Genomic DNA, 26,615 nt, shown 5'->3' with positions numbered 1-26,615 from the left:
ATGAGGAACTTGAATGGATCATCATGCATTCTAATGGAAGGAACTCAAGAGGGGTGGTGTACATACTAGTACTTGCTGCTGCCATCTATTATGTGTGGCAGGAAAGGAACTGCAGAGTATTTAACCAGAAGAAAAGGAGAATGGAAGACATCACACGATTGATTGTCCAGGAAGTGCATTACAGGAGTAGTCTAAGACCAAAATTAGCTAGTTTCATGCAAGATCTTAGTGCATATCCATAGCTGCATGCCTGCTTAGAGGCGAATGATAATAGGTTTAGTAGTATCACAGATAGTCCAGAAACAAGGTTGGACCCAACTGTCCAACAAAGAATATGATTATACTTATACATATTTCCCTTAGGTAAATAGTAATATATTTACTTACCAAAAAAGTAGTACTCCCTCCGTTTCAATTTATGTGAACTCATTTGATTGGACACAGAATTTAAGAAAAGAGCGAAGACTTTTAAATTTGTGGTGTAAAATGAGGCACATATATTTTGTGTGACCATAAATCATTGTATAAAGGTAAATTGTTTTCAAATAAGGAAAATGGTAATTCTTTTTGGCACGGAAACGGCGGGAGTACTTCTTTCTCACTTAATAAAAACAAAGCACTTGGTGGTTATTTTAAAAAGTAGCTAATGGAGTACTACTATTTTATATTTTGAAGAACACAGAAGAAAAACAGCTGACTACAGTATGGCAAGCTGGACGTATATATATCTAAAAGCACCGACTCTCTCACCCCACGTGTTCATCTCATGCCAAGTTCCATCCCCCCTCCCCCCCCAAAACAGCAGGGCCCCACCTGCTTTCCTCTTAACGTCCGTTACCTGCATTCGTACTCATTCACAACGACATTTCCAAAGCTCCAAAAATTTCATCCATAAAATTCCCTCTTCAACTTTCTCATGCTCTGATTCTTCAATACCGCAATGAAGCTGAAACACCCTCCTAGCTCCAGTTCTCAAACCCTAACTTCAACGGCCTCGTCTCACGACGCTACGTTGCTTGTCCGTGAAACTCTCCGGATTAGTGCCGACCTCGCCTCCGCTCCTCCGTCACCGTCGGTTTCCGCTGAGCGGCGGCCGGAAATGGCGAGCTTTGGGCTTAATGATCGGCAATTTGTTGATTCGAGCTTGAGATTGCTCTGCTGTGAGGAGATCGACGGTCGCCGATGGAAGTATTTCGCTGATGAGAGTGTCAATTGTGGCTCTCAGCCGTTAAAGAAGAACGCAATTCGTGCTGTTAGTTTGCAGTCTCCTCAAGCTCCTGTCGAGGTTTGTCGCTTTTGCTTGCTCTTGAATTTCTTTTTAAATATTTTTTAATTTGTACGCTTGTGAAATTAAAACGTTTTGGCGATTTTTGCTTCTCTTTTCTAGGCATTTACTGCATAAGTTACTATTAGTTTCAATTTTCTGGTGAAGAATTTACTCTTATCTAGAAGAATTCAACTAGACAGAGAAATAAGTTGAAGAATTTCCTCATTGACCTAAGAAATCAAGTCGAGAACCTGTGAGTGAGCTAAAAAAGCAAATTGCTATAGCAGAAACATAATTCTGTAAATTGTGTTATGAGCATTTTTTTAAAGTTCTTAAGTGTAGGATTCTGAAATTCCAACATTGTAAGTGTATTTTCAGCAAATGGAAAAGCTTTTCTGTAATGTGAATCGGGAGAACACGGTCTCCTGTTTTATGACTTCCTTGAAGCTACTAAATTACGTGTCTATGAGGAATGCCTGTTAGTATGTTGTAAGATCTCCGTGTGAGTAAGACATTGTGCACAAAGTTTTATGGTTACAATTTTTTGTTGTTGTGTAAGACATTGTGCATGAATCTTAATAGATAAGAAATTCTTTATCAAGAATGTATTTTTCTATATTCCTATCGTACATGTGGCGCAGGAGTTTATGGGGTTCATAAGATCCTACGTTGTTCCAGAAGGTTTTCCTGGCAGCGTTACACCTTCTTATGTACCATACATGACATGGAGGGCACTGAAGGTATGCAACTACAAAATAAAAGCTCTGTCTTGGGTACCATTTAGCTAATGTTTTGTAACAGGCTGCTGTGGTTATTAGCAAATGCCTCTTTTTTTGCCACTTGTAGCACTTTTTTGGTGGCGCAATGGGTGTTTTCACGACGCAAACACTCTTAAATTCAGTAGGAGTTTCCAAGCATAGAGCTACCCCTGGTGCCATAGCCATTAACTGGATTCTCAAGGTACAAATAGAGTCTTCATCATTGTTTCAGCAAGTACCTGATACAAAAAAACTCTTAGCTACATGCTTTTGCTTGATATTTTACCTAAAGTTGGGACTTGATATAAGAATGTGGAAATGATTATGCAAAAAAATTAGAATAGGTTTTGTGAGATTAGGTTGTTGGCTCGGCATTTCAGTCTGCATATCAGATATATGTGTATTTGAAGCTATTTACATGCTAACAAGGTCCAATATTTTCCTAAAGGTCCTAGTAAGTAGTAACATGCATTGTTTTGGTTGCAGGCTTAAAAAAACAAATGTGTTCCTCTCTTTTACCTTTTCATCAAAAAATATAAAAATCAAAAATAAATAAACAAACAAATGTTTTTGCTCTTGGGCGTGAGCTTTTAGATGAGGTGGTTCACACAATTCGATAATGTTGCACGAGCAGGCAAAGGTCTTGGGTTCGAGTCTTAGCATTACCCATCTACAAAAATACTTTCACGTGCTTGACCTTAAAAAGAACCAGGCCTGCACTTGTTAGAGAGTGTTGCATACCTAAAATAAATAAATGTGTCCGTTCTCTAACAATTTAAAGTTAGCTTTTAGATGAGGTGGTTCACACAATTCAACAGCTCTCTTGCACTCTTTCTTCCAGCAACCAACACTCTATTTGAGTAATCCTTTTTACAATCTTATAATTTCATAAGTTTTTCCAATATCTCTATAGTAGGCTGTCTGCACTGTCCCGAGTCGCCATATGAGATGAAACAATATCCAAGAATCCGTGTCATCCAAAAACAAATGTTTCTTTAATTCTATCTGACTGAGAAGCGGGAACACCAATTCAATCATGTGGAATTATTTTCCAGGAAAGCTTCATAACCTGAACCAAATCCATCTTGGAAATTGTGATAGGCCAATGAACTAGGGAAAACACTTAGTTTTAGTTCTAGAGAAGTTTAGAATGTTCAAGATCTTTAGTTTAAGACTGTTCTATCGCTTCTAATTCTCTCAGCCTGGAATTAACCAATATCAGATATATGCTCATCTGTTGTGGAAAGAGTAAGAAACTTGAATAATTTCATTCATATCTTTGAATGTCATATACATGGCTTTATATACAAGAAGAGGTTAGAAACAGAATCATCTAAATCCCATAAAATCTGGGATTATACAGAATAAAATAAAAAAAGAATCAGAATTTGATATTCTAGATTACAACAATTATCTCTAAAATCTTGGAGGATCAGATTTTGATATGGAGAATATCTTCCTGGAAATCCTCTATCATTCAACACTCCCCCTCAAGCTGGTGAATGGATATCTTCTATTCCTAGCTTGCTTATCAGGTCTTGAAACATATTGTTTGGCAGTCCTTTTGTTAAAACATCGGCCAACTGATCTTTTGTAGATACAAATGGCGTACAGATGAGTCCACTATCTAATTTCTCCTTAATGAAGTGTCTATCTACCTCAATATGCTTAGTGCGATCATGTTGTACAGGATTATGAGCTATACTTATTGCTGATTTATTGTCACAATATAGTCTCATAGGTCCTTCCCATCTTATCTTCAAATCATCAAGGATTATCTTTAACCATAACAACTCACAAACTACCATCGCCATAGATCTGAACTCGGATTTTGCACTTGATCTGGCCACAATATTCTGTTTTTCACTTCTCCAAGTCAGAAGATTTCCTCCTTAAAAAAGTACAGTATCCAGAAGTTGACCTTCGATCCACTAATGAACCAGCATAATCCGCATCAGTATAAGCCTCTAAAACCATGTCTCCTCCTCTTCTGAATAGTATTCCTTTCCCGGGACTTCCTTTAAGATATTGTAGAATCCTGTTGGCCGCTTGGAGATGCATTTCTCTAGGGTCTTGCATAAATTGGCTAACGACACTTACAGCAAAGGCAATGTCTGGCCTTGTGTGGGACAAGTAGATCAATTTCCCTACAAGCCTTTGATACGAGCCTTTATCTACCACAGAATCTTCTGGAGCATTACACAACCCATGATTATATTCAATTGGTGTGGCCACTGGTTTACACCCTAATTTCCCTGTTTCTTTTAGCAAATCAAGCACATATTTTTGTTGGGAAATAAAGATTCCTTGTTTAGAATGTGCTACTTCAATTCCCAAAAAATACTTTAAGTTTCCAAGATCTTTGATATCAAATTCCTTGAGTAAACAATTCTTCAAATTGTGTATCTCCTCTGAATCATTACCTGTTACTATGATATCATTTACATAGACTAGTAGAGCAGTTACCTTTCCTGTTTTTGAGTGCCTTATGAACAAGGTGTGGTCTCCTTGACTCTGCCGATAGCCTAGCTTGATCATAACCTTTGTAAATCTCCCAAACCATGCACGGGGTGATTGCTTTAGTCCGTAGAGTGTCTTCTTCAGTCTACATACCATTCCCTTCTTGCTTTCAAACCAGGTGGTACCTTCATATAGATCTCCTTATCTAAATCTCCATGTAGAAAAGCATTTTTAACATCAAATTGCTGTAGGTTCCAATTAAAAATCGCAGCCAATGAAAATAAGATCCTCACTGTGTTCATTTTTGCCACTGGGGCAAAAGTCTCCAAATAATCAATTCCATAGGTCTGTGTGTAACCCTTTGCTACGAAACGTGCTTTAAATCTTTCTATAGACCCATCTGACTTGTATTTCACGGTAAACACCCATCTACACCCTACCGACTTTTTTCCTTTTGGTAATTCCACTATTTCCCAAGTTTTATTCTTCTGCAATGCTTCTATTTCCACCTTCATACCTTCTTCCCACTCTTTGTTACCTAATGCTTCAGACAAATTTTTTGGAACAGGAATTGTGTGGAGGTTACTGATAAAAGCTTTATGGTTTGGGGATAGGATTTGATATGTCAAGGAAAGACACAAAGTGTGTTGTGTGTAGGTTCTGGTTCCTTTTCTAAGTGCAATGGGAAGGTCAAAGTCGTTTGGTTGGTTATGTTCTTCTTCATGATCAGTTTGGTTTGGTGTTTCTGATGGTTCAACAGGTTCAGGATAGGTATTAGGGGCAGTAACATGAGGAGATAATTGTGATTTAGTAGTTTGATCAGCTAGCCTCTTTCTTCTGGAATAAACCTGCAATGGTGGATTACTTTCTTGAATTCCTTTATCCATATCAAGCTTAGAAGACTCAATATGTTCATTAGGATTTAGAGACTCAGATGAGTGAAGAGATGGTGACTCAGGCAAGGACACAGATAAGGATTTATCATGGCTAGGAATAGACAAATCAAGTAGTGATAAGTCTAGAGATCCTTTTCCATCAAATGACTCCCCCTGAATGTAAGAATTTTTAAAAAATGGCTCACTTTCATCAAATGTGACATCTGCTGAAACAAAAAACTTCTTGGTTGATGGTTGGTAACACTTATATCCTTTTTGAGTAGGAGAATATCCAATGAAAACACACTTAAGAGCGCGTGGTTCTAATTTGCCTCTATTCTGAGAATGAATGTGAACATAGGCAATACTCCCAAAGATTCTAGGAATCAATTTGCTGGAATTTTCGAAATTCGGGAAGAAGCTCCTAAGAGTATCAAGTGGGCTCTTAAAATTCAGAATTCTTGATGGTATTCTGTTACTAAGATATGCAGCAGTTAGCACAACTTCCCCCTAATACTGATTTGGAACCCTTTTGTGAAACAATAGTGATGTAGTAATGTCAAGTAACAAACCGTTTCTTCTCTCCGTTATCCCATTTTGTTGAGGAGTATTGACACATGAAGATTCGTGAATAATTCCCTCCTTTTTGAAGAAAACAGAGAGGTTTTGATTGAAGTAATCCTTGGCATTATCAGAACGGAATCTTTTAATTGTTACATCAAATTGGGTTTTAACCAGATTTAAAAAGGTAGGAAGAACATGGCTGACATCTGATTTTTGCTTAACAAATAGATCCATGTTACTCTTGTACAATCATCAATGAATGACACAAACCATCTAGCACTGGAAATATTAGGAATGGAAGAGGGTCCTCATACATCACTATGAATAAGAGAAAATGAAGTCTGACATCTTTTGTTGCTTATTGGAAAGGAAACACGTTTATGTTTTGCAATTTCACAATCTTCACAATGAAAAGACTCAACAACCAAATCTTTGAATAAAGATGGAAACATTAGCTTGATTACATAAAAAGAAGGATGACCTAAGCGACGATGATAGGGCCAAACTCTCTCTTTATTGGACATAACAGATTCATACAAGAATGAACTAGATAAGGAATTCTTAATTGTATCTCCACCATTGTGAAAATCCAGAAAATAAAGACCACTTTTCTCACTAGCACGCCTAATCATCTCCTTCGTGTCCTGTTTCTGAAATGCACAATATGAAGAGAAAAAGGTTACTTTGCATTTGGAATCTTTGGTGACTTTGTGGACAGAAATGAGATTTGCAAATAACTTTGGGACATGAAGAACATTCTTAAGTATCAAAGACTTTCCCAGTTGTATGTCTCCTTGGCCAGCTACAGTAATAACTGAACCATCGGCTATATTTATTTTTTTATAGCTAGGGCAAGGTGAATATGATATAAAGAGATGGGAGAAACAAGTCATATGATCAGTTGCCCTGGAATCAACCACCCACATTGGAGAAAATTTGTCTCTAACATTAGCAACAAAAGTGGAAGAAATACCTGCAAAGGCCATTGAACAACTACCTGCTGAAGATGATATCTCCCGAGATTCCAGCAATGTCTTCAATTTCTCAATATCTTCTTTGTTGAATTCTGGGACTAATGGACTTTTTTCATCAATCTGAGGGCTGCTAGCAATGTGTGTCTGCTTTCCATCAAAAGTATTTTTGGTTGGAGGTTTACCATTGAGTTTCCTACATCTTTCTCGTGTGCCGGTACTTTTTGCAATAAGTGCAGTAAAGATTGTCCCTGTTGACAAGCGGTTTGAATGAACTTGCGGGCTTGACGGTGCTCTCCAATTGTGAAACTCCAGACTCCTTTTTATTTGTCCCTTTTGTCATAAGAGTTGATCCTTCATTTATTTGAGTTTCAAGCATAACACTCCTCCGTCCTTCCTCTGTTCGTATAATGGCCATTGTCTCATTCAATGATGGCAGATCTTCTTTCCCTAAAATTTGCACTCATACAACATTAAACTCTGCATTTAGCCCTGCAAGAAAATCAGAAATCCTTTCTTTTTCAATAAATCTTTTCAAAATTACAGCATCGTCTGTGCAACGCATTTGAATGCATTGATAGTGATCCATCTCTTGTCATAACCCTTGTAAAAGATTAGAATATTTAGTGATAGATCGAGCTCCCTGTTTTGTTGCTGATAATTTTGTTTTTATTTCATAGATCAGCATCATGAACTTTAGAGTATGTCTCCTTCACTGCATCCCAAATTTCCTTAGCAGTATTCAGAAACATAACGGTATCACTAATTTGTGGAAGCATGGAGTTCCATAACCATGTCATCACCATTGAATCATGTTCATCCCATGCATCAAACTTGGGGTCTTCTTTGGATGGTCCTATACCGAGGAGATGTCCTAATTTCCCTTTACCTTTTAGAAAGGTACGAACAAGCTGAGACCATTTTAGATAATTTTTCCCATTCAACCGATAAGAGGCGTGAATATTTTGTAAATCTCCAGTTGAAACTGTAGAGCTATGCGCTACAGTGGCAGAAACATTTTCAGAGACCGGAGTATTCGCAATAGTACTCTTTTCTGACATGGTTTTCAAATGATTTCAACCCTTGGGCGGATAAAGAGGACAAATGTGATGAAAAGATGGATGAATGAAAAAAAAATCAGTCAGTAATAAGAGGCTCTGATACCATGTGGAAAGAGTAAGAAACTTGAATAATTTCATTCATATCTTTGAATGTCATATACTACATGGCTTTATATACAAGAAGAGGTTAGAAACAGAATCATCTAAATCCCATAAAATCTGGGATTATACAGAATAAAATAAAAAAAGAATCAGAATTTGATATTCTGGATTACAACAATTATCTCTAAAATCTTGGAGGATCAGATTTTGATATGGAGAATATCTTCCCGGAAATCCTCTATCATTCAACATATGTACTATGTGTATTTTATGACATTCTGAGAGCTCAAAATGGAACTTTAGAAACAGCTCCTTTCATGTTCCATGAGTACAAACCGGAAGGAATTTGCAATTTGCAGGATGGTGCTGGCCGTGTAGGGAAGATGCTTTATGCACGACAGGGAAAGAAATTTGATTATGATCTAAAACAGGTATTCTCCATTGTTTCCTCTCTAATTTTCTTTTGGTTTGTATTGCATTTTTCTGTTGTTTATATTTTGTTTTCTTGGTTTGGGCTGTGGTAGGTAAGGATTGAAATCTAATTAATGGCTTCAACTTGTGATTTTTGTTGGCCTAGTTCATTTTTCCTTACAATTCTTGTTTCCTTATGATGCCCATCAGCTAAGGTTCGCGGGTGATCTTTTGATGGAGTTGGGAGCTGGTGTTGAACTGGTAACTGCTGTTGTGCCGCAGTTTTTTCTTCCTTTAGCCTGTGCAGCGAATGTCGCCAAGGTTTGTCGCCTTCTTCTTTTCCTTATTTATTCATGTTGCATGCACAAACAGTTAGCTAAGAACTTAAGATTTATTTTGAATTGCTTACAGAATGTAGGTGCTGTCACTTCTACTTCAACTCGTACTCCTATATATAAGGCCTTCGCTAAAGGGGAAAACATTGGGGATGTAACTGCTAAGGGGGAATGCGTTGGCAATCTTGCTGATTTGGTATGCTTTTCTAATCTTTCTTTCTTTCTTTTCGCTTTTCCTGGTGATGAAGATATTGATCTGATCTTAACAAGTATTCTGAATTTGGAAGTATGCAGAATTCTGATTTCAATTGCATGGCCTCTTGAGACCACTTTTCAAAAAAAAAATAAAAATGTATCCTGGTCTGGTCGTGGTAGTATATTATAGATTGCATTATTGTCTCAAATGCCATTTCCACAAGAAGTCTATTATTTCCTTCTTTTGAAAGGGATAAGTGGCAGAAGAAGAAGTCACTGTACTTTATGGTAATTGTTGCAGGTTTCTTAAAGTGATGTTGTTGGGTAACTACTCATTTGCTCGCTAACTTTTCACTCAATTCTTTTCCCTTATGAGGGGTTTTGGTAGAATAGAAACTGAAACAAAGGCCATATTCTATGATGGCAGTTAAATTTTACGTTGTAGGGAGGCTGCAGTCGACTTTGTGATCTGCTATTATGTTGTATCTTCATATTGTTTCAAAGAATTTCGCTGGAGCTAATGTTACCATTTTCAAAAGAAAATTTTTTCTGGAGCTATTCACTTGCTTATCTTTTTTTGAGAAGGAAAAAAAAGAGGCAAGTGAATAGCTCCAGCAAACTGCACATCTTCAAGGGGGAGAACCTTCTGGAATGGGTATTTTAATAACTTTTCTAGTTTCTCTAAGATCAATTTCATCATTAAGTTAGGAGTTTTCTCTAAGATCAATTTTATCATTAAGTTAGGAGTTTTAGTCTAATGAGGTGGTAAAACTGTTTGAAACCATTGAGTAACTGGTGTAAAAGTACCTGGAATTATTAATTGGAAGATGAGAACATGAGTTGTTATCTTCAGATATCAAAAATAACGGTTAGACTTCTTTCTCAATCCATGTGTTCAATAAAATCTCATCGTCTGGGCCTTGATTATTCACAATTCTGAAGCTAAAATATTATTCACATCGAAACGCTAATTTTACTGTCTTTTCATTTCATAAGGTGCACTCCTCTTCGCAACATATCAATTAATGGTAATGAGAATATATAAGAATTCTTACTCTGCTATTACTGCTCCACTGTCTCTTTTCATTTTCTTGAGCCGATGGTCTATCGAAAACAGCCTCTCTACTCCCCCAGAGTAGGGGTAAGGTCTGCGTACACACTACCCTCCCAGACTCCACTTGTGGTATTCCACTGGGTTGTTGTTGTTGTTGTTGTTGAGAATATATAAGAGTTCTCTATATTAAAAAGGGGAAGAAAGAAAAAGAATCTACAAGAGTGAAACAAGAATTATGAGCAGAAAACTATTAAAGAAGCAAAAGAATAATTACAAAGGCCGCAAGTTTGACGATCCTTAAAATGTTGCCTTTTTTCTTTCAGGGGAATTGAAGGGCTTATTTCCTACTTGACAAGGAGTTTATATTTATTTGTTTAGTGGTTTCTGCCATGTATCTGACTACTAATGTACTTGAGCTAGAATAACTTATGTTAATTTTTTCTTATGAAGCTTGGGACAGGGTTAAGTATCATGATTGCCAAAAGGAATCCATCCTTGGTCAAGACATTTGCCCTCCTCTCATTTGGATATGTCTTCAGCTCTTATCAAGAGGTTAAGAGTGTGCATTAATTTCTAATTCACTGCACTTCTTAGCATACTAGTCTGATTTCTTTCCTTATTCTTTTTCCCATTTGACTGACATATCTTGTTGCTTTTGTATATCTTAGGTGAAATCTGTTGTGCTGCATACCCTGAACCGTGCAAGATTTACAGTAGCAGTAGAATCTTTCCTAAGGACAGGTTAGGAATAGTCTTTCCCTCTTCCTCCTTCCCTCCACTTTTTCTGTTATGATTGAGTCTCTTTCATACCATGATTTTGTACGATTACGATGCTTGCTCCGAATGGAAGAGAGACGGCTTTCCTTTCGGATGTTGCAAACGCACAAACGAAACACCTTAGTAAGCGGAAGAGGTCACTCTCAATCCGATATTGTTAACTGACTGTCAGCACAACTGAATGATTCAGCTTACAAATTTGTGGTAAAACTAGGACATGCCAACATTTTCTTTAACTCAACTGTAGCAAAGTTATGTGCTTTTTGTCCTCTTGTACCTTTTCTTCTCCATTTTAGTTTCTCATAGAGTTATTTGGAATTATCTGAAGTTAAGAAAAACTTATTAGGAGTGAAGCGGAGAAGGAAAGGTAAGATAAGTTAACAGTCATTAATCTTTTTCTCTGAGTTGATGTCTTTCCTGCTACTTGCTCTTCAGGAAGAGTTCCAACCCTGCAGGATGGAAATTCAAGGGAAAACATATTCAGCTTTCCATGGAAAAAGCACAGACCTATTGTTCTTGGTAATTACAAGGAAAATACACTTTGTTTCGTTTGTCATCTGAACATAACATCATCAGACATATTCATTGCAGATTTTAACTAACTGCTTGCAGGACCAAGATTTAGAGAAGCTTTCCAAGATCCAAACTCATATCTTGCTGTCAAGCCCATCTTTGAGGTATGTTTTCAAGGGAGGATGAATGTCAAGGGGAGCTCTCCTGCACATGGCACACTTACATCCCCTTGCTTTCTTGTTATGCTGCTAAATGTTTCTTCTACTATTTTCTCGTATTCATGCTTGTAATTGCATGTCGATCTTGATTAACAGAAGGAGCAATATATAGTGTCATACAATCCTTTCAAGGGAAATATATATGTGTTGCTCAAGGATCAAGCTAAGTCTGATGATGTGCTGAAAGCAGCATTTCATGTAAGACATCTGACTTACCCGTCTGATGAACATGAAACTCTTAAAAACTGACATTTACCTCATTAACTTTAAAATACAGGGCCATGTGCTTCTGCACATCATTCGTTCATCGACCGACAAACAGTCTTCCTCCAGGAAACAGCGGGAAGATGAACTTTCAGCATCCTTGCTATCAACTGCTGATCTTCAAGCTCATGTTATAGAATCTTATAAGATGGTCTCTGCTTTATATATGCCTTTCAAGAGCAAAGCTAAAGAACAGGTGAAGCGAAATTTGCCGCTTAATGTTATAGAATCTTATAAGATGGTCTCAGCTTTATATATGCCTTTCAAGAGCAAAGCTAAAGAACAGGTGAAGCGAAATTTGCCGCTTAATGATACTATTTCTGATAGATCTTTTTTCTTTCTAAATTTTAAACAAGCTAAAACATAGAGATGATATGTTACTGTCTGAGTGCAAGTGAGCCTTCTGTTTGTTATTACCTATAATCACATATTACAGTTGGAAAAAAAAAATCACGTGCAAAGCTGAGGATTATCAGGAAGGCTAAAATGAAAGAGACCAGAATTTCTAAGTCTTCAATCTCATCCCTGTAATTCCTGCTCCTCCACCTTCCCTGAATAAGAAAAGGAAAACAGAGTTAAGGAAATAAGAGCTGGAATATAATTGCGCGTTTATGGTTTTACAACCATGTTCATCACGACTGACAATTAGGATTTGTTTCTTTGGTATTGCTGCAAGTGAACTTTTTTCTTAAGAAGCCAGATGACAATGTTTTGCCTTGTCTGAAGTTGTTAGTGTCTTGAAAAGGATAGGGGCTGGGTCCATAAATCAACTTCCCTCCATCATGATTGAACTGGTTTCTTGAGGGTGGGTGGGTGGGGTATGTATGGTTATCTAGCTAACTGAAACAGACATACAGTTGGTTAGAGTACAGGGACATATGAATTACCTTATTTCTCTTCAAGTGTGCCTTGGTTTCAATTAACGGATTGCTATTTGTCTACTCTGGCGTGTTCATCATGTATTTTTCGTTTTCGATCAGCCATCTGCTTGTTGCTGCTCTAAAAGTGCAACAATATCTAACAGTGAAAGAAGAAAGCTTAAAGAAAGAACGTTGGGCTGCTATTTTTTTCTTATGTGGAGGTTATCCAGATTCACCATAAATTGCTAGTGTCAAATCGCTATGGTCCTAGAGTGATTGCCAAGGCACCATGCAAACGTGCTTTCCTCTGGAAGGCCCTGACATGGATTCATGAGCTCTGTTTCACTTTTATCGCTTGCCCCCTGAAAATTTTATACTCCTAACCTTTATGACTTATGTTAAAATGCTTCTCATTCTAGAATCCACATAATTAGGACGTGTAGCAATCTCTTAGCCTCAGTTCCCTTTGAATTACTCTTTTTGTGGAAGTGGAAGATTCCTGTAAAAGGATTTACATCTAGCCTTGTAAAAGGATTTAAAATGGATTCTCTTGTAATTGGTTATATCTGTGAATTGCCTCCATAACATTCATAGTGGTTGATTCCAACTTATAAGATGTGAGTGCCATTCAGTATTAAATGCAATTACAAATAAAATCACTCCAATAGTTGTAGTGTTTTTCTTATAATCTCCTTGCGCATCCATTCTGTTTTTCGTTACCTTGAAGGCTTGAACTCCTTCAAATGGTGCTACTAGCTGTATTCGTTCACAGTGTTATCAAGCTTAAGCCTAAAGCGAGGCTCAAAACATGTTGAGTGCTTCGCCTCGCTTATCGAGCACTTCAGCGGTGTCATCAAGGCTCTAAGGCATACTTTTCCTTGCCAATGAGCGTAGTCCTAAAGAGGCGACACTAAGCAATTAATATTATACTTTATCGTAAATTTTCTTCAATTTCGTTGTCCTTATGTATGGTATTCATGCTTATTGATATTAGTCTTGGACTACACATACATATTTGTAGTCTTTCTCCATTTGCGCCTTTCTTCATTAAAGTCCATGCTTTATTTGCGCTTAAAGGCCTAATAGACCTTAGAGTTTTTTTGCACTTTTTGCCTTTGATAACACTGTTTGTCCAGCTGGCTGGATTAATTCAAACTTCAAAGAGGTCGTAAGGAGTTATCTTACATGAAGGAATTAGTGGAAAAACTGTACACTGTCTAACTCATGATCATTCCCTCTTTCCAGAAGGGTGAGGTCTGTTGGCTACCAACAAATTAACCCCGTTGGATTGTGATTATCTTTTTGGGTGAATGTTTTAATATTCATATTGCAGAATATTATTGGAATAAACACAGTGGGCCTGGCAATGGTGGATTTGTTGTTTGTCTTCCTTACCAGTTTAATTATCATGACTAGCAGGAGGCTGCTTCTTTTATTTAATTATGCAGGTTAGTGAGCATTTTACATTCTTGCAGGGCTGGGTGATGTCGGAATCACTACTTAATCCTGGCCGAGCTCGACTTTGTGAAATGGTCAAATAGGATACATAACTGTTGGAGTTGGTTGCAGAGGAGCTAAAATTGTTTTCTCTTGTCACAACTATTTTGCATGACCACTGATGGCACTGCAAGGCATTTGTGCATCTAGGGGAATTTGCTACATGGCGGCAAATGGGGTTGGATATTTGAAGTAATTGCCAGATGTTTATCTTGATGCCGTGTAGACGCAATTTGCTACACGTGCTTGCTATTTTGTAGCACGACAGTTTACCTGTACATCAGCAGCTCGTGATTGGCGTAAGCAAGAAAATACACTTGGTGAAAGAGATTTCAGTAGATTTGTTTATTCCACCAAAAAACATTTCTTTGATATTCTTCTTTGCATATAAATTTTCATTTTAATACTATTTGGTAATGCATACAAGGGTTTAATATTTTTGGGGGTTGGGAGGGGGGGGGTGGATGGGGAGGTTGCGCTTTCAGTTTGGAGACAAAAGATGCTCTCCTGCCCCAGTTCCCTGTTTTTTCTACTTTGTTTCGGCTAGTGTAATAATATCTCCATCTGGTATTCCCTTTTCCTTTACCATTTTTACTCTGCACATGGTAGAATCTTATTAGTTAGACATGGATTTGCTTTTAAGCAAACTTGAGGAAAATGGTACTTTTATTATTGATATTCTAGTTACTTTATCTGATGATATCGTAGTCTTGGTTGAGATTCCAAAAGAGAAAGCTGAACTAATCTGGGTATCTCTAGAATTGGACCACAAGTACAAGTATGGAGGCCAAGGATGCAAGTAAGCATTTGTGGTCACTCGGTTCATTCCTTGATATCACACCCGCAGCATAATTCTTGTTCGATGGTCCATATCGATAATTGCGAGTTTGCTAGTAAGTAGGCTATTATGTTTTTCTCACATATAGAGTTATGAAAATGAATTGGATTGTATTGTTTGACGAGATTCAAAATGTGAGGGTCAAAATGTTTAATTTTCAGTGAATATCCTCAACATAAAGAACAAAGAAAAATATAGCTGGAGTAGATAAATCAATGTGTTTCGACAAAATTCTTGGCAAACAATGTGTGCAAGTTCATGTTAGCTGTCCCAGAAAAGCCATGCTCGTTAAAAAAAAATAGAAAAACTTCTGGTGAATTTTCTTTCTCTACAACAACAACAACGATCCAGTGAAATCTCACTAGTGGGGTCTGAAGAGGATAGTGCGTATGCAGACCTTACCCCTATCCCGAAGGAGTAGAGAGGCTGTTTCCGAAAGACCCTGGGCTCAAGAAGACAAAAAGACAAAAGGAGACTATCAGTAACACCACATAAATAATATGAAAAACAGGGACAACATGAAATCAAGAAGAAAGGTACAAAGCAAAAGTAAAATAGTATCCCTACCACACTAGTTTCATAAAGTTATGACATAAGGCAAGACTCAACTACCTCCTAACCTACAACCCTAATATTCGACCTCCACATGTCCCTATCAAGTGCCATGTCCTCGGAAATTTGAAGTCTCGCCATATCCTGCCTAATCACCTCTCCCCAATACTTCTTATGCCGCCCTCTACCTATTCTCGTGCCCTCTACAACCAGCCGTTCGCACCTTCTTACCGGAGCATCTAGGCTTCTCCTCTGAACATGCCCGAACCATCTAAGCCTCGCTTCCCGCTTCTTGTCATCAATGTGAGCCACACACACCTTCTCCCGAATATCATCATTCCTAATCTTATCCATCCTACTATGCTCGCACATCCACCTCAACATCCTCATTTCTGCTACCTTTATCTTCTGAGTATGTGAGTTCTTAACCGGCCAACACTCAGCCCCGTACATCATGGCCGGTCTAACCACCGTTTTATAGAACTTACCTTTGAGTATCAATGGCACTCTCTTGTCACACAATACTCCAGATGCTAACCTCCACTTCATCTATCCTACCCCAATACGGTGTATGACATCCTCGTCGATATCCCCTCCCCCCTGGATAACCGACCCAAGGTACTTGAAGCTGCCTCTACTCGGGATGACATATGATTCAAGCCTCACATTCACACCCACTTCCCCCTGCTCAACGCTGAACTTACACTCCAGGTATTCCGTCTTCGTCTTGCTAAGCTTGAAACCCTTAGATTCAAGAGCCTGTCTCCAAACCCCCAGCCTCTCGTTAACACCAGTTCGCGACTCGTCGATTAGAACTATGTCATCGGCGAACAACATGCACCATGGCACATCCTCTTGAATGTGGTGTGTTAACGCGTCCATCACCAGGGCGAATAAGAATGAGCTGAGCGTAGAACCTTGGTGTAACCCCATAACAACCGGAAAAGCGTCAGAGTCGCCTCCTACTATCCTAACCTGAATCTCTGCCCCATCATACATGTCCATAATCGCCATAATGTAGGGAACCGACACGCCTTTTGCCTCCAAGCTTCTCCAGAGAATTTCTCTAGAAACCTTGTCATACGCTTTCTCTAGGTCACTAAACACCATGTGCAGGTCTTTCTTCCTATCTTTGTACTGTTCAACCACCCTCCTAACAAGGTGTATATCTTCTGTAGTAGAACGACCCGGCATGAACCCAAACTGGTTGTCGGATACGGACACTGTCATCCTCAACCTCGCTTCAACTACCCTCTCCCACACTTTCATAGTATGACTCAGTAATTTGATACCCCTATAATTGTTACAACTCTGGATATCACCCTTGTTCTTATACAATGGGACCACCGTACTCCACCTCCACTCATACGACATCCTCTTCGCCTTAAAAATAACATTCAACAACCTAGTCAACCACTCCAAACCTGCTTTTCCCACGCACTTCCAAAATTCTACCGGAATCTCGTCGGGCTCGGTTGCTCTGCCCCTACTCATCTTACTCATAGCTCTCACGACCTCCTCCACCTTGATGTGTCTGCAGTACCCAGAGTCACCGTGACTCTTGGAATGCTCCAATTCACCTAGCACAATATCCCGATCCCCTACTTCATTAAGAAGTTTTTGAAAGTAAGTCTGTCATCTCCTCTTAATCTGGGAATCTTCCATCAATACTCTATCATCGTCGTCCTTGATGCATCTCACTTGGTCTAAATCTCAAGCTTTCCTCTCCCTCAGCTTGGCAAGCCTAAATAACTTCTTCTCCCCGCCTTTTTTCCCTAGTTCCTCGTACATACGACCATAAGCGGCAGTCTTAGCCTTCGTGACCGCCAGCTTCGCTTCCTTCCTAGCTACCTTATACCTCTCCATGCACGCACGCTTATCCTCTTCACCTATGCTCCCCACTAACGTCCGGTACGCCTCCTTCTTTGCTTCCACTTTACCTTGTACCACTTCATTCCACCACCAGTCTCCTTTGTGCTTGCCAGAGACGCCCGTCGAGACCCCTAACACCTCTCTTGCAGCCCTTATACAGTCTGCTGTCGTTGACCACATAGTGCTCGTGTCAGTACTGCTCTTCCAAGATCTATAGCCAACAACCGCCCCTCCAACTCTTGGGCTTTATCCTTAGTTAAGGCTCCCTCCAGATTCTCGGTCTTCCTCGAGACGACATCTTCCTCCTCTTCACCATAATACCAACGTCCACCACCAAGAGCCTATGTAGCGTCACGAATATCTCACCTAGAATCACCTTGCAATCCATGCACAACCCTCTGTCACGCCTCCTGAGGAGGAGATAGTCAATTTGAGTTTTCACCACCGCATTTTGAAAAGTAACCAAATGCTCCTTCCTCTTCGGAAAGCTAGCGTTTGCAATTACCAACCCAAAAGCCTTAGCAAAGTCCAGTAACGAGGTTCCTCCTCCGTTCCTCTCCCCAAAACCGAATCCTCCATGCACTTCGTCATACCCACCTGCGGTCGACCCAATATGACCATTGAAATTCCCTCCTATGAATAACTTCTCAGCAGGTGGTACCTGACGCATAATCTCATCTAGCCCCTCCCAAAAGCATCGTTTAACCTCCTCATCTAGGCCCGCATGTGGCGCATATGCGCTAACAACGTTTAGGGTGCACTGTCCAACCACCAACTTAATAGTCATCAATTTATCATTCACTTGTCTAACCTCAACCACAGACTCTCTAAGTTCCCTATCCACCAAAATACCCACTCCATTCTTACCCTTCTAGGTTCCTGAGTACCAAAGTTTATATCCATCCACGTCCCCCGCACTCGACCCTACCCACCTTGTCTCCTGGACACACGCTATATTGACCCTCTTTTTCTGGAGGATCTTCGCCAACTCTATAGACTTACATGTCAATGTACCTATGTTTCATGACCCAATTCTCAACCGATAAACACCCTTGTTCCCTTTACCTCCCTTGCCTCCCAACCCACCCCTAGCCCCTGCCCTACCTCCCGACCCACCCCCACAAAAAGGAAAAAAAAGGCCTAACGTAATTTAGGACCAAATGAAAGTGGTGCGGTTTTATGCACCATTAACTATGTGATCTGCCACATTGCCGTAGGCTGGGAGGTAAGGTTTCCACATTTGCTAGGTTTCATATGAAAGTCAGGTGAGGTGAAGTGGGCATATGTGAAAGGTCTAATGGCCGGTGAACGCGAAGCATAAGAGCTAGCATGGAGCAAAATCCAAAGAAGCCTAGAATTGTTTCGTTCCTTATTTTTTTCTTTTCTTTCTTTTCATGGATATAAGCAATAGGTGAAAAATCTATTCACCCATTGAATGTATTTGTAGGGTTGGTTTATTGACTGACTGTTTGCATGTGTTTCAACACCATGCTCTCGCAATATTTGTTATTGTTATTCTTTTTCAAAAGTAGTTTCTTTATTGTTTTTTTTCTTCTTTCTGATTTTTTAGGACCCTCTAGTCTTCAAAACTCGATTCAGTTACTCTAACGCTAGTTTTGATTCGTATGCCTTATCAACCTGATATATAAAGATGGTGATCAGTGAGGCCAGCTCGCATTATAGATCAGCATTTTCGAGTCTCTTCATATTTTATTGGTTAATTTTGCTTTCATTTCGTGATTTTTTCTGGTGATTTTGTTGTCATGAGCTATTGGTGGAATGAAGATTTTATCCCTAGAATTGTATTGTTAACCCGTGAATTACAACTTAAATCAGACTCTAGGAATGCTCGCTTGTAAAATTCCTAATGATTACTTAACTTTCATGTGCTGGAATCAAAGTCATTATGTCGTTCATTTGGTCTTTCCGAATTTGGTTACTTCGTTTTATGGTTGTGTTTACCTTGAAAATGGTATTAACAATTATATTTGATTTTGTGGTTCTAAAAATATGCAATTTATTTCAATACTAGTTGTTAGACAATAAATGCTAAGTGCAAGTAAAGAGAATAAGATATGCAAACCAGTGCTATCGCAAGACTGAGCCTCGAGCTGACTGGAACGGGGGCCTCGAGGTCTAGTTAGGGCAGTTAGCAATGAACAATTGATGAAGAAACAATAATATCGAATGCCTCGAAGATAGCATTTTGCGGTTAATAATGTGCAATAAATGAAGAACAATAAATGAACAATAAATAAACAAGCAATAAATTTGTAGAGTAATTGTTGAGCACGTTTAGGCAAGAAAAGCGGAGAATGTTCTATTGTATTCCATATTCCTTCCCCTTACAAAATGACAGGGGTCCCCTTTATATAGGAGGGGGAATCCCAACATAGTACATGTCTATTAATAACGAGGAAATGCTATTGGTACATCTGTATAATGGCTCAGTACGGATTTGTACTATTTCTTGCAAGCCTGGTCAGCTCTAACCACGTGTCCCTGGGAGCTTTCCCACCTTTCCATGACGATCATCGATTTGTACTGCTCCGAGATTGACCACAATGAACCTTCGATATGCTCCCTCGAGGGACGCACCTCGAGGTCACACTTCAAATTCTGCTTCGAGCTTCCCGAGGTCGGTCGTGGAGTGCCATAGTAGCCCCAAAGTCAAACTCCCCGATTTTGGCCGTATACAGATAGTCCCCGCGTTTCTTAGAATAAAATGATAAGAAACGATCTTGAGTTCTTGCCTCTTCGATACCCCCATTGTGTTGTCAGCCATGTGAGATCATTAAATGATGTGACAAAAAAGTTGTACAGAGGTCTTGTCAACACGGTTCTCGAAAAGCCCACGAACCGCTATTGGTCGCCCTTTCAACTCCTCCAAAACACTTAGATGACTCTTATACATACTCTAATTTCCTATCTTTTAAACTTTTACAACATCTTCAAATCTCTGTTAATAGTTTCCTGTCTTCATCCTTCTTCTGTTCACTTCTTCATCAACTTACCTTGAAACTTTATTATAACCATGGCCAAAACTTCTAAAAGACAGCACCTCAAAAAGAGGAGTCCCTTCTTCGTCACGCTCTTCTAAGAGCAAAAAGATAGTGCCTCCTCGTATTGAGGAGTGCATTCCTGGGCCCTTCAAGACATCCTCTGATTTCAAAGTTGACAAACCTTCTTCGGTACCGGGCCGATGCGAGCCCATGTCTCAGTACATTAGTCTAATAACCGACATAGAGAAAGTGAAAATAGATTGCCGCTATGGAGAGGCGGTACAAGTAGAGATCCATTCATCGGAAGAGGATATAACTACACACAGAACTGGTTTCCTTAGCGTATATACGTATCCCTTTACCTTAGGTCCTGTAGATTCTTTTTCTCTACCGATAGACCCGGTGATCCTCGATTTTTGTCGACAATATCGAGTGATGCTTGGTCAAATTTATCCCTCTTTTTGGAGAATTGTCTATTTGATTAGATATTTTTCGAACATGGTCGAGGGGATGACTTTCAACCTTGATCATCTGATTAGATTGTATAGCCCTCGTCTCTATCGAGGGGGCCTAGTCAAATTGCAATGTCGATCTACCAGAGCATTGTTTGCTAGCATCGACGAAGATAAAGACTGGGGGTGGATGAGACGCTTCATTCGAGTCAGGACTTTGTACCTCATTCCTGTTGAGAAGATGCCATTCCTTGAGGAATTGAATATGAGAGGTGAGGGTCATTACCCCGAGCATGTTTTATCATATGAATGTCCTCTTTCCTCTTTCGAACTAATTCCTTTCTGTTTTGAATTGATTTTCCTCCGATTGGGTAGCCACCGTGTGGTTCCCCGGTGCAGTCAAGGACCTCCCGGGCTGGGTTAAATTCTTAGACTTCGACTCCTCATATGACGAGCACGTTTGGCGTGATTTGTCCAAAACTCGACGGGAGGCCAAAAATTATGGTACGACCTCACCACTGTCACTTCTAAATTCCTTATAAATAAATTTCTTGGCAGCATGTTTGGCATTTTATGCTTGTGCAGGCCTCAAGGAAGCCGTTTCAATGAGACAGCCTCCTTCTGGAGAAGAGGAGACCCAAAAACTCGCAAAAGATAGAAAGAGAAAGAAGGAGACGCCAGCGGAGTCCCCAAAACCAAATAGAGATAAGGCTCGAAAGCCTAAGGCCGATGCAACAGACCTAACTCCTGCAGTTGCTGAGAGTCTTCGTGCTGAAGACGAAGACGATGACGGATGCCCACTGGTACATAAGGCAAGACGAAGTGCTGATGCTTCGAAGGTTGCCAGGCAGAAGACTGCTGGGTAAGAGGTGGCTAATGCGGTCCCACCTCGTATTGAGGAGACCATGGAGGAGGGTTTGGACGCAGTCCCCGATCTGACCATTGAACAGGATACAAATTGTGCCGATGAGCACTTGGTTGGCACATTCGGAGGATACGGCTCTAAGGCTCTTCGAGGGCGAGAGGAAGCCCTGATAGAGGTTGATGTTATAGGCGATCTTTAACCAGGCCCATCGTTTTCCCCAGGGCAAATACGGGACACCTAGAACAAGGAGACTCCTGATGTGGGGGAATCCAAGGGAGAGGATGATGCATTTTTGGAGATTTTTTTGCAGGTGTTGAAGAGGATGCTGATCTCGATGGCCCATCCATTCTTGAGGAGGCTGCAAAACTCCAAAAACAGGTGATTTTTGGCATAACCTTTGTGCCTTGAGTTTTGATCTTTGCTTTTCTAACTTCTTTCCTTCGCGCTATAGGTCATGACGCTGTACGACCAGGCCTTTTCCAAGTTACGAGCTGAATTGACTCATTGTGAGGAGTTCGAGAAGCTCGCTTTGGAGTCGAATGAGCTAAAAACTTTATATGCCTGAAGGGAGGAGCAACTGAACAACCTTCGAGCAAGCTCGGAGAAAGTGCTCCAAGAGTGGGCGAACTTCATCGAGCAGGTAGTTCGGTATTCATGAGCTTGCCTTTTGTTTTCATAACTTGGTGTTTATTACCTTGACTCGGCATTTGCAGATTGAGCGAAAGGATGCCCTAGCGAAGGCAGCTTCGGGAAGAGATTGCGGCCAAAGATGTCGAGATCCTTGAGCTAAAGCGGTACAAGGATAGCATGGCCTCAAAAAGGGATACTCTCCAAGAGGAGCTGGCCTCGACTCAGAGTCTTCTTCAAGGCGCTGAAGAGGAGGCTCACAAATTCAAGGTGCTTCATGCTGAGTTGGCTGCCGCGTTATCTATGGCCAAGTCTGAAGCCGATGCACTCATATTCTCATATCGGGAAGATATTGCTACAGTGATACTTGAGCCAGGGAGATATCTGAAGAGGCCGAGCTCAAACCGGCTCGCGCCCTTACACATGCTTGATTAAAAGCTCGGAGGCAGGCCTTTTAGGAAGCACATGCCAAGGGTTTCGATCTTTCTGCCGAGATCCAAGAAAAAGGCTTTGGAAGTGGAGTCAGCAGGTACGACTACTTTGGACGAGGGCTCTGCGAGTAGAGAAGATGAAGACTAGGCCACTTTTGCTCTTTTTACTTCTTCTTCTTTTGTATGTGGACTCCGCGTGGGAGTTTTGTAAATGCACCTTTGTAAATATTTTTGGAATGCAAAGAATTTTCTTGTTTAATGTCTTCAAAGTTTTGCCTTTTAGTGTTCATGCCAAAGTCAAGCTTCGAATTTGAATTTTAACTCCTTCGAGCTCGGTCTTGGAGTAACAGAGACCCTTGAGATCGGGTTGTTCTGGTTTCAATCACATACCTTACCTAGGTCGGGTTGGTGAGGAATTGATTTGACTCCTCGATCCCTCAAACGCTATGTGGTGATGTCATTCCTGTGACATGACCGTGAAGTGATCGAAATGGCCCCGTCAGTACATTTTCCCAAGAAGTCATAATTGCTTTGTCAGAGCTGATTGAGTTAATGAATAATTGCCACTCTTCTTATATATACTTGCTTTCCTTTCATTGAGGGCTTTGCCGCTTTGTGCAACTACCTTTCTCTATAGAGTTCCTTTTTTTGCTAGTTCTAGTGCCACATCAGATCAAAGCTTTCGCCTGAGTTTTCATCTTCCCTTTCTTGTTTTGAAGGAATCATGGCCACCATGCTCAAATCCACTCACTAAAAAGAGGGAAGTCCTACCTCTGCTTCTCTCCCGGCCAGTGGTACACCGTGTTTGGTGAGCTAACTTTAAACTGCTTCGTCTCGATGAAATATTTTATGATAGAGAAACCTCTCGACGTTCCGTCCCATCAAGAACATGCATCGAGGTTCATTCGATCAATAGAAGAGAGACACCTCGAGGCTGTGAGGAGAGACTGCGGATGGAGAGAAAAGGTGAGGCTACAGATACCCTCCCGGGAAGAGGATATTATGACCCACGTAGAGGGGTTTCTGAACGTGTACACATACCCTTTTATGTTGGGTCCTCTCGACCAGCTCGTGTTTGAATTCTGTCGAAGATATCAAGTTACTTTGGCTCAGATCCATCTGTCTTTCTGGCGGATCATGTTGATGATAGGATATTTCGATGAAAAGTCCTAGCTCGAGTTCACTCTTAGCCATCTCATCAGATTGTATCGGACTTTGCATCATCGAGGTCTAATTACACTACGACACCGAACCACCAAGCCCTTTATTGCCAGTGATGATGAGGACATGGATCGAGGGTGGATGAGTCAGTTTGTTCGAGTGAGAACTGTCAATGTTATTCTTGCAGAGTTCCTGCAGTTTCCCGAGAAATGGAATTTCAAGCGTAAGTGATATACTATACTCTATTATTTTTGTTTTCGGTGGAGCCAGACTCTGTAAGGATGTTTTCTTTCCCTTTCTGCAACGATCCTGTGGATGCTATATGAGGTCCCCGATCTTGCGGATTGGGCCTGCAAACTGGCGGCCTCTTCGACTTATGACGAGCGCAAATGGAGAGATTTGTTGAAGGGCAAATAGGAGGCTAAACACCATAGGCTGTGCTCTGTAGTCCTTCTCTCGAGGAGTTTTCTCCTTTATTGTAGGCATCAGCGAGTTTTTTTAGGTGAGACCGTCCCCTTTCGAGGATGAAGAATGACCTTCGACTTCTGAGACAAGGAAGGATAATAAAAGAAAACGATCCTTGAAGGATGAGGATTCCCATAGCAAAGCAGGACTCACCCGGGGGCGCAAGGAGGACGTTGCCGCTGATGAAGATCTCATATTTATCAGTTGTTCTGTGGACATCAATGCACCTGGAGAGAACATTTATGGCTCGAACTAGAAGGCCTCTCGAGACTGTTAAGCCTGCTGAGCTCGAGACCCCTAGTCTCGAGGGAGAGATTCCACAAGAGAGGAGGGGCGAAGGTCCTTCATTACCTGATTTGGCAGCTGGTTCTTGGACGTTAGGAAGTACTCCGAGGGAAATGGGCTTCGACGTATCACCACCCAATCAGAGCGCCTCAGGTTGCTCTACTAGGGCCGATGAGACCGAGCTAGTAGATGCGAAATCTACCTTCAAGGAAGCTCAGCAACTCTGCTCTATGTTGAGTTTTGAAGTTATTATAACTTTTCTAACTTCATACTTTCTTCTTTTTAACTAGACCTTCTTTCTCATAGGCCTTCAATAAGCTCAAGTCTGAGATGCTTCACTGTGAGGCTAAGTTGCATAAAGCCTAGAATGGGGGGAAATCTCTCAGGCTTCTTTGTGATAAGAAGACAAGAGAGCTGATACATCTTCGATCTTAGTTGAACCGAAGTCATGATTACGAAGACAACCTCGAGAAACAGGTAACCTCTATTTTGAGGGAATACATGCCTCTTCTCCCATCTTTAGAAACTAATGTTTCGGTATCTCAGTTGCAAAGAAAAACAGAGGCGCTGGAATGCCTCCGGGGCAAAGCCAGCCAGGTTAATTCTAAATGCAACGAATTGAAGGCACAGATAGATGCTCATGTTGAGGCCAAAAGGAGCACTTTGGCTAAGGCCTCCGCCTTCGAGATACAAATTCTTAATGCTCGAGAAAGCAACTTGGTCCAGATGAGCAAGATTGCTAAGCTTGAAACAAATCGTTTGAGGATGAAGGCCAAAGTTGTAGACGCTCGAGCCGAAGCCGAAGAGGTCCGAGCAAAGGCCAATAAGAAGGTGTCCATCTATCTGGAAGATGTTGCTGAAGCTCGTGCGAAGTTGAGGGGGGCTTCCGGTCGAGAGAGGAAAAGCAATGAATATGTCCGATGCAGATCCCGGAGGGAAACTCTCGAGGAGATTCATTGTAAGGGCTTTGATCTCTCAGAGGAGATAGAGCAGGCCAAGGCGGATGAGTTCGATGCCAAGTTCCTTGTTTCCGATGCTGAAAACAATGAGGAAAAGGCCAGTGAGGGAACTGGTCTCGAGGGAGCCGATGGAGGCATAGTCCCCAAGGGGGCGAAAGGCTAAGTTCTCGAGGGTAGACTAGGTTTTTCTTTCTTGTTCTTTGTATAGGGCTCCCTGTGGGAGTGTTGTAAATGTACCTTTGTACCATTATTTATAATAAAAAAGGAACCCTTTGGTTTTCCCTTTATATAAATTTCCACTTGCTTGTGTCTTTGTTTATGTTTTGAGTTTTGATGCTTGTCGATAATTAGTCCGATATGTTGGACTTTAAGATAGGAACCCTTAGGTTGTGCTTCATGAGTAATTGATAGTAGTTGACCGTTTAGGCCTCAAACCTCGAATCAAGTTTTGTCTTGTGCTGATTGACCCTTAGGTTTTCAACATATTGGCCCTTAGGCTCTTTAGCTCGGCCCTGAGGCTTTTTAGATTGGCCCTGAGGCTCTTTTTAGCTTGGGTCGATTCGACCTCTAATTTGGCTATAGTTTTCCCCCATTTTGGCTGAAGACTTTGAAGTTTTGATTATGCCTTGGCATGTTTTGTGTTCGTCCGACTCTTCGACGGCTCAAATAAGTACCTTGATTATGAGTCGATATGTGACGACAATTGAGTACCTCGGGAGGTTCTCTTGAAGGCTGATTTTTCGAAGCCTTTTTGCTGAAGGATGATTGCCTCGAAGCCTTTTCATTGTTTGGAGCTGATATAATCGAAGCTCCTTTGCTTATGCCGGGGGTAGCCTGATTAAACGGTTCTTTTCGAAGTATTTTCGAAGTATTTGAAAGCCTTAAATTTTATGGCGACGGTCGGACGTCTCCGAGCCGCGTTAA

The 26,615-nt window shown here is 40.6% G+C and overlaps 1 protein-coding gene across 2 annotated transcripts; it reads left to right on the top strand.

Annotated features, from left to right (window-relative positions):
- Positions 1 to 845: 845 nt before the first annotated feature.
- Positions 846 to 14,591, top strand: LOC107769419 (protein root UVB sensitive 6). Of its 2 annotated transcripts, none has more exons than XM_075222988.1 (13): positions 846 to 1,285; positions 1,909 to 2,007; positions 2,114 to 2,227; positions 8,418 to 8,489; positions 8,680 to 8,790; positions 8,881 to 9,000; positions 10,504 to 10,605; positions 10,722 to 10,794; positions 11,266 to 11,349; positions 11,443 to 11,507; positions 11,658 to 11,759; positions 11,839 to 12,111; positions 14,161 to 14,554. In XM_075222988.1, the coding sequence occupies exons 1-13, from the start codon at positions 941 to 943 to the stop codon at positions 14,224 to 14,226; spliced, it is 1,626 nt and encodes a 541-aa protein (XP_075079089.1). In that variant the 5' UTR covers positions 846 to 940; the 3' UTR covers positions 14,227 to 14,554. The 2 variants fall into 2 exon arrangements, with proteins under 2 accessions (XP_075079089.1, XP_016444138.1); XM_016588652.2 differs by having other exon boundaries at positions 847 to 1,285; positions 11,839 to 12,021; positions 14,161 to 14,591.
- Positions 14,592 to 26,615: the final 12,024 nt, after the last annotated feature.

The sequence above is a fragment of the Nicotiana tabacum genome, chromosome 10 (assembly GCF_000715075.1).
Source record: "Nicotiana tabacum cultivar K326 chromosome 10, ASM71507v2, whole genome shotgun sequence".
NCBI classification, from domain to species: Eukaryota; Viridiplantae; Streptophyta; class Magnoliopsida; order Solanales; family Solanaceae; genus Nicotiana; species Nicotiana tabacum.
The sequence above is the reverse complement of the archived record's forward strand: the minus strand, read 5'-3'. Positions and strand labels throughout refer to the sequence as shown.